Source organism: Radiomyces spectabilis, assembly GCF_025331425.1.
Source record: "Radiomyces spectabilis strain NRRL 2753 chromosome Unknown BYT42scaffold_6, whole genome shotgun sequence".
NCBI classification, from domain to species: domain Eukaryota; kingdom Fungi; phylum Mucoromycota; class Mucoromycetes; order Mucorales; family Radiomycetaceae; genus Radiomyces; species Radiomyces spectabilis.
Window position 1 is genome coordinate 43,351 of NW_026251931.1, and position 12,503 is coordinate 55,853.

Here is a 12,503-nt window from a genome sequence, read left to right on the forward strand (position 1 = left end):
TTCCCTCCGCGACTATTTTCCCCACAACGAATCCAATGTTGGTGGAACAAAGTTTCACTCCAATGCCGCAACCGATGCTCCCCATCGACACGACAGCCATGTTTTCAAATAACGGTGATCCCTCCACAGCAGCCGGTGTGGCCGCAGCGGCCGCGGCCGCGGCTGCTGCTGCCGGGTATATGCGTCCCACCGACGACACTCGTCGCGTACGTCAGACCTCAGTTTCTAGTACTTCGTCCGATAAAATATATTCGTTTGTGGCTATCCCCGGTACCAATCAGAAAAAAAGACCTCGCCGAAGATATGATGAAATTGAACGACTTTATCACTGCAATTGGCCCGGTTGTACAAAGGCTTATGGCACCTTGAACCATCTGAACGCTCATGTGAGTATGCAAAAACACGTAAGTATACCCAACCGAAAAGGAAAACGAGGAAAAAAAATAATAAATAGATAAATAAATAACGTATGAAAAAAAATGATTCCCTGTACATAGTATGACTAATCAAACGTTCATTTTTCTGTTGAAACGTTTAGGGTCCCAAACGGCATCCCACTGAATTTAAAGAAATGCGAAAAGAATGGAGGCGTCAGAAAAAGGAACGAGAAGCTGCCAAAAAAGCCGCCGAAGAAGCGATGAAACAGCATCAACAACAAAGTAATCATCATCATCACCACCAGCAGCAGCAACCAACACAGCACGTACAGCACTCGGCTACCGTGATGCCACCCCCTCCATACCCGCCTACACAATTTCAGTCATATCCGCCTTTGCAACACACGATGACCATGGGCACGTTTTATTAGACAAGAAACAAAAAAGTGCGACCAACGTGTTCTTTTCATCCTTTCATGTATATTGTTTATTTTTCGTTTTTTATTATTTGGATGCTGGTTGTCCTTCCCTTTCATTTTCAAGAAAGATTGGAAGAGAGTGAAGCCTTTATTAATTTATTCTGTTTGAATCATTTATCCGTCCTCCAAAATGCTCAATTGTAAGATGAAAAAAGAAAGAGAGAAATCAGAACAAAGGAAATCATAAATATATTTATGATCTTTACTTTGTGCACTCATTTTCGATATGTTTGATTCCTTTTTCTCTTATCTCTTTTTCTTTTTATCCCTTTTTTCATGATTTGTCTTGCCCTTTTTTATGCCTCTTTTCTCTCTCTCTCTCTCTCTTACTCTCTCTTACCACCAACCCTCGTTTTGCTCCCTTTTTCAGAAAAGTGGCTTGCTTATTTATAATGTTCTGTAATTGAATCGTTTATATATCCTGCTGTTAATCAAAAAAAAGTCAGATGGATTATGACTATATGTAACCTTTTTTTGCTCTGAAGTGGTGCAACATGATCTGAGTTTTTTTCTGTATTCCTATTTTTCTGCTGTCGATCTCTGCCTGATATTGATGATGCCGAATCCGCCCACGGAATTTTTTTGTATGACCTGCATTGCCAATATCCTTTTTTCCTCACTTTATCCGAAGTTCAAGTCACACCCGAGGAGCAAGACATATGAAAAAGAAAAAAGGAGTTTCCATCTCAAGCCGCGGCAACATCGAACTCCATATTGCTACCAAAGAATCACAACAAATATTGATTGATCGCTTTTAATAATAAAGATCATCCATCATCGTCCGTAGGTAACGTCAATTATCGTTTCACAACAATTTCGTGGATGCCAAGCCCGTGTCACAATTACAAACCAACAACAGCATCTGGCTTACAAATTGTTAACGTCCCGATTGAGGAGACAATCCTTGACCGGAAGAAAGAACAAGCGCAGAAATTCTTCCCCCCAACCCAACCTCACTCTCCCCATCTCACTCTTCAATATATCGGTTCAAAAACGATCGCAAAGGTGCCGTGGTCAGATCCAAGGACGATTTACCCTCGAGGTTCAACGCATCCACATCCGCTCCATTTTGTAACAAAACCGCAGCGGTATCACCATGACCTTCTTCACAAGCAAGATGTAAGGGCGTGTTCCCTTCAAAGTCTTTCGGATTCAGACGTGCCTTTGCATGCAGCAAAGCGTTGACAAGAGGAGTGGAACCTTGTGCAGCCGCCCGATGTCTATATTTAGTGTAGTTAAGATTCAAGCCACTTCCTCAACCTGTGTATGGTAAATCAAATGAAACCTTACAATGGTGTTTGCTTTATCTTATTGATCGCATTCACCGCCGCCTTGTGTTCTAGCAACAGTCGACAAACCTACAAAAAGGAGAAAAGTCATGAGATTTTGTCTGACAACACACGCTCAGTCATTTGGAGACTGTTAAAAAAAACAGTGTACCTCAACGTTGCCTTTGGATGCGGCGTAGTGCCTAGATAAGAACAAACATTATCCCTTAGTGCGTTTGTACTATGACAACAGCGGGCACCCAAATTTTTTGGCTTACGCACAATGCGGTTTGTCCACTTTCATTTTGGACACTCGGATCAGCGCCGTGTTCAAGTAGACATTGTACGACATTACCATGTCCAGACGAAGCTAGTGGCAAAAAATGGAAGAGGAAAATAACGGTTAGTTAACCACCTCTTCGGACATGAATGGATTATCCCTTGACTCTTTACATGCAATCAAAAGTGGCGTCCAGCCTGACTACGAAAATTTGCATGAAACTCAGTTCACGCCTCACAGAGCGTTCGTTTTCTGTTTTCTTACATCGTCCGCCGCATTTACGTTGGCTCCTTCATTTAGCAGATATTCCACAACATCGAGACGTCCGCCCATGGCCGCCCAATGCAACGCGTTGCGTTCATCCTGCGTATCCGTAATAGCACGTGAGTACAGTATTTGAACCCATTCGCGGTTCGTGGTTCCCAAAGTCATGAGATCCATCATACGCGTGTTGAAATAGTCACGGAACGGGGAATGACCCAAATGTACATACCTCATCTTTACTTTCAATAGCAGTGGGTTCATTTTCTAAAAGTTGCTGTACAACAAACAGTTTTCCTTCGTAAGCAGCCGTGTATAAATTCAGCATGGTGCAACTTGATAAAGAGGTCAATCCGACAAAAAAAAAGGTCAACTGCGCACAGATGATTGGAAATTTTGAACATGCAGTCACATGAATAAAAGTTCCAGGCCGTTTTTGTGTCATGCTTGCTGATGTTTAAGCGACGGTCAATACAGTTGTTGTTATCATGATGTTTTATTTTATTATGTTTGATCTCAACAATATCCAGTCTAAACTATGAGCCATGCATCTTTCGAGTTGCATATACTGGGCTATAAAAAAGAAAAAAAAGGCAGATGCAGTGGGACCAAATAACACGAAATAATAATGGCAATTTCCGATGGTGATAAAGATGATCATAAATAGCGTGGGGTTGTTAAACCGGATCGCTTGTCACAATGTTTCTTTTGGGTCGGCTTTTTGATGGACCGATCCTTTGGTTATCATTGACATTTTGTCTATTCTTAGGAAGGTACCGGGACTTCACGGCAAAGTGGACATTCGTTTTTCCCCTCCATCAACCACTTGTCGATACAATCTCGATGAAATCCGTGATGACATGTCAAAACGCGTACTGGATCTTGCGCTTTGAAATCATCCAAGCATACTTGACACCGATCTTGATCGCCCACCATGGACTGTTTCACCTGCGCTGTGAATGCGTGGAGCGGAATGTGGACATTGATCGCTTCCTGCGTCGTCGTCATTCGTCGTGCGGGACCAATGATATTAGCCAACGATAACAGGTCTTCGTAGGAAGGATTATCGCCCAGCATGGAGGGCATCATGCCGGCCGAATTGGTACCGCTAATCACATACACGACCCATCGTCCGTGACTGACTTCCGTCTCGGTTCGAGCCGATTGTTGTTGTTGTCGTTCCCGAATACGTTGACTCCTCCGCAAGTTGGGATTTTCGTTTTCTGCAGCTGATTCCGGCGGTGGAACTCTCGTTCGTCGATGCTGGACCGGGGTTCGATAACCGAGAATAAAAACCGGCATCATGATCGTACGTTGACCAGCAACGTCGGTGGAGGTGTCCTGTTCATGCGTCGCAGCCACCGCTTCCGCGGATGGATCGTCTTCATTCACTGTCACTGGCATCCGTACAAACCGGAAGAAAGAGTTATTCCCATGTTCTCCATGTTCAATCTCAGCTTGCTGCTGTTGTTCTTGTAACCAATCGCTTGAAAGATCCATTCCTATTCGCTGCTGCGGTTCGGCCGACGCCGATGCCGAAGCTGATGCTGATGCAGAAGGTGAGGTCGGCGATGGCGAAGAAGACGAGGGAAGAGATGTGGTTGGTAAGGCTGCGGAAGATAACGAAGACATGGTAGCGGCTTCTTCACTTCCTTCTCCAAACAGCTGTTCGCGACGCTCATTGAACGATTGCATAACAGCTTCCGTGATGACATCGGTGATAAATCTAGAAAAGGCGGTGGTATGCCGATGGAAGCTACTGTTGCGATTATCAATCTGAGAAGCAGCGGTTTGTGCAATAGCTGTGGCATGCGTCATTAGAGTCGAATGAATAGATGACATTGGATCAGCGGTCGGGATAGAGGTAGCCGATGGAGTGCTTGGTGATTGCTGTTGAACTCTGGCAGGATTAGTTGGGTTGGAGGTACTTGCGCCTGCGGACGCCAATGGGTCTGTCGTTGCATTGTTACGAGAGGATGACGCCGCTTGACGAGATCTTCGACCAGTTGTATCGATAGGATCATGACGCCTTGATCTCAAGGTTTGAGCTCTGGTTCGTGGTCTTACGGCTCTTCTCCGTAATGAAGCGCCTCCTGTTGACTGTGCTGTGCGTCGTCTTGGAGGTCGACCATTATTATTGTTGGTGTTATCTGTGTTATTGGTATGATTATTCTGACTGGAATAGGTTTGACCCATGGAGAGAACAGCGGAAATAAGAAAAAAAAGGTATGAAGGTAGTACAGTTGGTTTGATAAAGAAAGAAAAATAAGAAATGGAAATGGGATGATTTCCCCAGTGCTGGTCTATCTCTCTCGCTGACAGACCCGACCAAGAAAAAAGCGAGGTCACAACCAATGGGCACAGTCGGAGATAGAGCGTGATTTCAATGAAGAAAAAAAGAAATAGCCCTTGCCACAATGAATAGATCTGAATGGATTGCCATAAAAAATCCAAGTCTGCACAACCCATTATCCATGGGTTATCAGACGAATCATCTCTTTATACGATGAATGGAACGATTCAACGTGATTCACAATTTCATCCACATTCCATGGTAACAAAAAGTGAATTTTCCATAATCATCCGGTAGGTTACTCTTGCTCACTTGGCCACATGAACTGAACTGAACTGATCTGACCAATATCATCACTTGTCACTTGTTCCCACTAAACATGGGTTACAGTATCGGTGTCATCTTACCTTTGTCTTTTTCAAAAGGAAAAAGAAAGAAAAAAAAACGACCAATCTCAGATTGGCAAAATTGAAAAAAAAGGTGGGAAAATCGAAACAGTGAAAACCGGAAATTGGAAGCAGTATGTCTGCAAAATGTTGATGATTTAGAAAAATAACAGGCATTAGTGCATATAATGGAACAGCAGGATTATATGAATAGTTTATTCTGAATATAATAATAAGATAATAAGGAATGGATGGAGAGAATAAAGAAAGGAGAGACAAGGTGATAAATGGTTTCACCAAGAAACAAGCGAATAAAGATAGGACTGGGTTCAATTAACTTTCGTTACTATAGCAAACAGGAAGCAAAAAGAGAGAGAAAGGAAAGGTACAAAAAGAACACAAGTAGGAGAGGAAAAAAAACAGAAACACGGCAAAAAAGGGAACATAAACAAAAGGAATGGCAAGTGAAACAAAAAAAAGAGAATGGGAAGGAGAACTATGTAAACCCTAAGATGACCGACCTACTTTATTCGGGAAGCAAGGCTATGCGATCACTCAACCAGAGACAATCACCTTTCCATCGATCTTTTTCACGGGCTACCTGGTCCATTTTGTGCGTTCCTTCCATCTGACGGGACATGATAGCTTTCTCGAGAATCATACGAGACTGCTGTTCCTCGGCCAGTTGCATTTTGAGTTGTTCAATCATACCCAGCAACATCTTGGCTTCGTCGGTCATGGTCGATTCATTCAGCTTATCCGTAACCGCTTTTAATAACTTGCCGGAAGCTAACACGGGAGGACACGACAGACGTCGTGGCTCGGTGGCTGTCAAGGGAACCGACGGCGAAATCACTTGATGACAGTGAGGACAAGCTCGTCGATCCGTTTCCGGACTGGAGGCTGCCCCGCTGGAGGGCGGCTGGTGCTGACCCGTTGCGGTTTGCGTCTGCACCTGAGCATGCCGAATTCGAACGGACCGACGTTTCAGGGCCGCCGCAGGGACTGATCTCAGTACCGACTTGTCTGACAGATTGGAACAAATGGATAATGTGCGTGGTTCATAGTCAAATGACGCAGCGCTGTTGCGACACGCAGCAGCAATAGCGGCCGAAGCCACTGAAGCTGGTAATGGGGCAGGTCGTCGTGGTTGCGAACGGGCTTGCGACTTTAGAGGAAGTGAAGGCGGTACGGGAAAATGCAATTCGTTGACCGATGCCGCGGTAGTAGATGGGAAGGGAGGTACCGGTGGAGCCACTGAGTCTTTATCCGACACTTCACTGTACACTCCTGAATCACGTAACGTCGATGTCGCTGTAATACGTGAATTGGGCCTCTGTACAGGCCGAGGTTGTGGCTCGGATTGAGAATTCTCTTCGCTGGATTCAGTCGAGGTGAGACTGGGAGGAGTGTAGACGGGGAGTGGGATGTGGGTCTTTTTTGGTGCCCCGGCAATGGAAGTATTCAACAGTGTCGCCGACGATGTTAGTGATGATTTGGTAGACGGTCGCTTACGGAGGCGGTTCAGTAAACGTGAGGCTCGCTTCAGTTGTTGATTCTGTTTTTTGCCATTTTTTGAAAACTCCTCAGGGCCCGTGTTGGCCAGAAATCGCGCCAACGTGAGCGTATCATCGGTTCGATGAGCGTCCAAAGAATCTATTGTCCCATTTGTGAAATCGGTGATAAAGCTATCTACTTCTTCATCATCGTCAAAATCGTCTTCATCAAAGAAAGCGACGTCTTTGGCAGCCGGGCGAGGAGTGAACCGCTGAGGCTGCTGAAAAGTAGTGTTGGTCATCTTTATCAATTAAAAGAGAGGCCAACGATACTACAAAAAAAAAGATTAAAACAAGAGATCTGAATCAGATGGTTTCGTTATTGAGTCTAGTAAATAAAGGAGTGAAAGTAGACAGTGTTGCTGCGATGATAGTAATCTGGCAACAGCAATAATAAAGTCAAAGGAAAGAAAAAGGAGGAACGAAGTACAACAATTAGAAGAAGAAGAAAAAAGAGGTTTAGAAGAATCTTCAGAAAAAAAAAACAGATGATAACAATGAGAAACTGGAACTTTTTTTTTGCACAAAGGAGAGGAAGGAGAATGACAACTATCCGTCCACAACAGAATCAAGGATTGAAATGGATGGGAAAGAGAAAGCGTGAGGGTTTCCATGTTTAGCTTTCCGTCAAAAAGACCATGCCCGACCTCCCTCATTTTCCGACTATTATCTTCCAGGAAAAACTTGCGCACCCTTCCCCCCCCCCTTTTTTTTTTCTTTTCCGCTTTGTGTTCCCTACAGTTGCTTCATCATATATAGTGAATTATGTTCTCCTTGTTCATTCAACCCTGTTCATGCTTTTCTGTCACACATTTTTATTTTGATTATTTATTGTCTTTTTTTTTATTGTAACACTCAATCATCCCAAATTTTTATTGCAATATCAAAGCCCATTGCGTTTGATTACTCTGTGTTCATCATTAGATTGACTGAACGGTACGACCTACTTTGTCGATCTGACGTCTGGTGTCATACCGTGCTTTTGATCATCTCGTATGGTTTCACTACGGTAGATGGTTGTGTATTCAAAAAAAGTAGATATGACTAACGAATAAAAAATCAACATGTAAAAAAAAAAAATGTAAATGCATAAAGGGAAGAAGAACTAACTGCATCTCATCGCCGATATTGTACAAACCACGTGGGGTTATTGTGAAATGGAGGAAAGAACCGTAATAAACATATACACACACTACCCCGCCGCCTCCTGCTGCACTGCATTCTTTTCCTGAACGAGAGATGAAACAGCCATGGTAACAAACTTGGTTTCGGGGCAACTTTTAACGGACTGGAGTTTTTGTAAACGACTGATGGCCTTTTCGCCCAGCATGGAAGACGTTCGTCGTTTTTGTACCAACTCCGAAGCGCCTCGTAACAAAACTCCTTTCCTTGCACTTGTTGTCTTGGCAGAGGTGGGCTGCTCTTTTTCAGGGTTAGCCGCACCCGCGTTCTCGGATTTAGCGGCATTCGCCGACAACTCTATTGCGGTGACGCGCTGGTTGGCCGACGCCAATGCCGCATCTGCCGATCGTTTCCACATTCTCCATCCTTCGAAATCAATCAAGGCTTGCATACATCCCCACTCGGTGATCTTTTTCTCCAGCCATTCCAGACTCACAGGCTTGGTTAGAAAGTCGTTACACCCCGCTGCCAGCGCCGCTTGTCGATCGGATTCCAGGGACGACGCTGTAAGCGCTACGATAATGACGGGCGACCGGAAGACAGAAGGCATCGACAACGACGCGCCAGCAGAACTATCCTTGGCCTTCTTTCCGTCAATATTTTCTTGAATCATTTTTTTCGCTTGACCTTGCGTCATGGGTAAAACACCCGTTCTCTGCTCCCGTTCAATCGTGCGAATCATTCGCGTGGCATCCAAGCCATTCATTACCGGCAATTGAATATCCATCTACCACATCGTGTCAGAGAATTGATATTTGTCTCTCCAAAGTGGCCACAGAAGGCACTTTCTCTCTTATTGGCCTTACCAGCACGAGATGGAATCCTCCCGATTTCCATTTATCCACGGCTTCCTGACCATTGCTCGCTACCGAACATTTGATCTTGTGTTTCTTCATCCAGGTGGATAAAATAGCTTGATTGATCATATTATCTTAAAAAGACATTCACTCGTCAGCCAAAGAAGTTTAGCACACTGACGAAAAGGGGGTTAATCGATTTACCTTCGACAATAAGCACATTGATAGGCGGACTGTTGGATTTGTTGGCCGTGTTGTTTTTAGCTTTTCGTTTACGGTTGCTAAGCTTGAAGCGACTTTGATGATTTTTGTCGGTTTCTGCGCTCGGGGCAGGAGTAGACGTTGATAGATTGACCATACTGTCTGACGCCGACACTTCAGCCATCTCCGGCCGCTCTGGGGACGGTACCTCGTTTGTTTTATTTGCTTCATCTTTCGGTAGATCCTTTTCGGTTCCCTTCGTTTCTCCATTGTCATTTTCCGTCCCGTAAGTTTCTTCCTGTTCTGCTGTTGACGACCTGGGCGACTGAAGTGTGAAACTGCTCATTCTTCGCATACGATCTGTGGTATTACTCAGGTGAGGTGACCGCGGTTCCTTGGGGGATTGGGGTGGTTGGGGTGGAGCCGTGGAGGCCGAATGCGTCATTTCCAAAAATGATCGTCGTCCACTGGCATGCGCGCCACTGTGAGATCGCAAACGGCGTTTGCTCGAATCCGACGCAGTGGACGAAGCGGAAGCGGTACTTCCCTGAGACGAAACACTGTTGGACGCTGGTTGGTTGACTTGGGCCAACGAGGCGACGGATGACGCATTGCCTAGTCGGCCTGGGGTGCTGGCACTGCTTGTTCTTCGGTGGTTGGCGAAATAGTTGTCGCGTTCAGTGACATTGTCGGTTGTAGCTGGACCAGGCGTAAGTCGTGGTCGTCCATGCATATTGCGACCGAGGGTCCACATTTCTTGTGAAGGCGTCGTCGGTCCCAAAGAGTTTAACAACGGCGTCACCACCGGACTCACCGGTGAGGTAGCGATGGGAATGAACTGGGGCTCGACAATCACGTTTTTGGCCGCTGTATACAAGGCTGTCAAGAAACGTCGTGGGCCGGCCGGTTTCGGGACGACCACGACACGAGGTGTGGAAGCCGGGTGGTAATTTGGCAACATGGACAGCCAATGGATGGTATCGCGTATGTATTTAAAGTTCTTTAGCGAAGTGAAGAAGATGATGCCGGTGGTCATTGCCTGATGACCATGCGATTTTATGTTACTCTTGAGCGATCGATGACCGCGCGCCGGAGAAGGATGGGTGCCGACATGGCTTGCAGGCGTGCCATAGCACTCCCGCAATTTTCGCTTCAATGACAGTATATCATCATCAATCAGGATAAAAGCCGGAGGGATGGAGTGCAAGTGTTCTTCTTCGATGGCGGGCGACGGAACTTTGGCACTGCCTGCGGAAGATCGATTGGAAAAAACCGAGGCGATGGACCGTGCTTCGGAAACGGACGATGAAATACTGGAATGCCGTGAAGCGCAGGACCCATTGGGCGAGGTAGCGTCGGAATTGAAGTCGTGTTTCGTCGCGTCGGTCGAGGTATCAGATCCATGGTGGGATTCATTGAAGCCCGATACCGGGATATGGCTGATATCGACATTCCAGCTGGCCAGGCAGCTGGTTAGATGTTTGGCAAAAATACTCTGCTCGGGCGCATGCAATACCATCTTGGACCCTTTCAAGGTACCAATGAAATCCAGCAATTCTTTGGAAGACGGTTCATTCGCGTACTCAATGTCGTCCAAATGTTTGTCCAGCATCTGCGAAGGTCGATCAATGTGCAACGGGCGATGCCCGATGATCTCGCCCGCCTCCATGGTCAACTTGATATCAAACTTGGTGCGATTGTCACCCAACGCTTCAGTGGAGAGTGAAGCGCCAATATATTCTAGCAAATGGACGGTAAAGTTGGCATTGGGTAAGAGAGCGGCATTCAAGCCCAGGGGAATGGCAGGCGACATGGTATGAATAATCTCGATGGTCACATCAAACTTGGAAGACGATTCAATAGCAGCAACGTTGAGACCCAACTCGATGCAAGCACCCGGGGTGCAGCCTTCCAGGATGTTTCGAACAAGCTATTTCTCTCAGCATCAGTCACTGTATTTGGCTGATCCACTAAGCCATTTAGTGAAACGTTATTGGTAACTTACGTTGATCACTGCATGTTTGATAGCGCCTTCGTCTCCGAGAACGTTGGCATAGTACAGCCCATTATCGCAATGGTTCACCACGAGATGGACATCAAACTTCAGGGCCATTCCGGCCATGGTATCGCCGATGCTTTGAACGAGATCGCCGAGATCAAATTGCTGTCGCGCTGTGCTTCGAACAACGTCCGCTGGAGCTGTCATGGCTTCGCGGCTTTGGCGTAATAACTTCGACATGAGATACAGGTTACTACTGACATGATAGATTTGGTGGATGGCGGTGTTGACGGCAGAAATACTGGCAATAGGAATAGCGATGGAGCAAGCGCTTAACAGTTCATGGATATTGTTGAGCACCATGCTGGGTGAAAATTGATCCAGTAAACTCGTGGTCATGAAGGCGGTATCCTGGATCTCCTGAGCAATCGTTTCGAAAAACGCTTGTCGATCGCTCATAACGATATTGAACGTCTCTTTCATTCGATTATGCGCTACTGTCTGTTGATGCTGCCAATGCTTGTGCATCAAATCCGCTTGTTGATCATTGACGTTGTACATACGTCGAGCAATATAACAGAGGACCACTGAGACGGCGGTGGGGAGCATACCATAAGAACAACGCCATTTCCAAAAAACGCAAACCTGAACCACATGCAATACCAGGGTGATCAGGGCGATCAGCTGCAAAATGTGAAGATATCGACGCCAGGAGGTTTCGGAAGGATGCCACCACGTCGCTAAGGTGGCCGTCGACCAACACAGCACATCTAAAGAATGCAGCCATGACCAGGTCGAAAAAGCCATCCGATGCAAGATACTGATGCAATAAATAGTCGAAGCACAGATGATGATATGGTGGACTTCGCGAATGATCCCGCTTTCATAATCGGTACTAGTGAAAGCGGGAATCGAAGGCAATTTAATGGTGTATCCGGCTTCACTGAGCCATTGATGATCGGATATGTTTTGGCTAGTGTCGTCGGATGCGCGACCAGAAGATGCTGGCGGAGCAGTAGACGTCGGTGCATCGTTATTCTTGTTACTAGAGAAAGGTTCGGTCGTGGACGATGGATTCGACCGGTCGGGCGGGTCGCATGGGGCAAGTCGCCGAGTTTCCAAATTTGGATGAACTGCAGGAGATTCTTGCTCTTTCTTGGGGGCCCGCTTGTCGTGTGCCTGGAATCCCGGCTGAGGCGGCATGTGCAATGGCATAGATGGAGGAATAGCGATCATGGAGATTTGGCCAGCCATACTCTTTTTCGAAGCTATCTCCTCTTCCTCGGGCGAATACTATCTTTTTGATCCTTCAATACAGATAAAAAGGGAAAATTACAGCAGGCACAAATGGTTACACAGCAAAGTAAGGGAAAGCAGTACAAAAGAGAAACCAGCGATGAGTGAATGGGATTGCGCGGGCGGGG

At 46.0% G+C, this 12,503-nt stretch overlaps 5 protein-coding genes across 5 annotated transcripts; 1 reads left to right on the forward strand and 4 right to left on the reverse strand.

Moving 5' to 3' along the window:
* Positions 1 to 236: 236 nt before the first annotated feature.
* On the forward strand, positions 237 to 604 carry BYT42DRAFT_473238 (uncharacterized protein; the record flags this gene model as incomplete). The annotated part of the gene is made up of 2 exons (XM_051563583.1): positions 237 to 404; positions 539 to 604. Coding segments are annotated over 2 exons (234 nt in total), but the record flags the coding sequence as incomplete, so codon positions are not given.
* A 1,219-nt stretch (positions 605 to 1,823) lies between these two features.
* BYT42DRAFT_613408 (ankyrin repeat-containing domain protein) lies at positions 1,824 to 2,993 on the reverse strand (the record flags this gene model as incomplete). Its single annotated transcript, XM_051571730.1, has 6 exons — positions 1,824 to 2,076; positions 2,147 to 2,214; positions 2,297 to 2,327; positions 2,403 to 2,494; positions 2,669 to 2,767; positions 2,898 to 2,993. The coding sequence occupies 6 exons, from the start codon at positions 2,991 to 2,993 to the stop codon at positions 1,824 to 1,826; spliced, it is 639 nt and encodes a 212-aa protein (XP_051423418.1).
* Positions 2,994 to 3,144: 151 nt separating this feature from the next.
* BYT42DRAFT_567337 (uncharacterized protein) lies at positions 3,145 to 4,977 on the reverse strand. Its single transcript, XM_051568079.1, has one exon. It carries the CDS (start codon positions 4,859 to 4,861, stop codon positions 3,431 to 3,433), a length of 1,431 nt encoding a protein of 476 aa, XP_051423419.1. The 5' UTR covers positions 4,862 to 4,977; the 3' UTR covers positions 3,145 to 3,430.
* Positions 4,978 to 5,445: 468 nt separating this feature from the next.
* Positions 5,446 to 7,537, reverse strand: BYT42DRAFT_567338 (uncharacterized protein). Its single transcript, XM_051568080.1, has one exon. It carries the CDS (start codon positions 7,140 to 7,142, stop codon positions 5,871 to 5,873), a length of 1,272 nt encoding a protein of 423 aa, XP_051423420.1. The 5' UTR covers positions 7,143 to 7,537; the 3' UTR covers positions 5,446 to 5,870.
* A 383-nt stretch (positions 7,538 to 7,920) lies between these two features.
* On the reverse strand, positions 7,921 to 12,333 carry BYT42DRAFT_644402 (uncharacterized protein; the record flags this gene model as incomplete). The annotated part of the gene is made up of 4 exons (XM_051572634.1): positions 7,921 to 8,809; positions 8,889 to 9,013; positions 9,084 to 11,010; positions 11,086 to 12,333. The coding sequence occupies 4 exons, from the start codon at positions 12,331 to 12,333 to the stop codon at positions 8,093 to 8,095; spliced, it is 4,017 nt and encodes a 1,338-aa protein (XP_051423421.1). The 3' UTR covers positions 7,921 to 8,092.
* Positions 12,334 to 12,503: the final 170 nt, after the last annotated feature.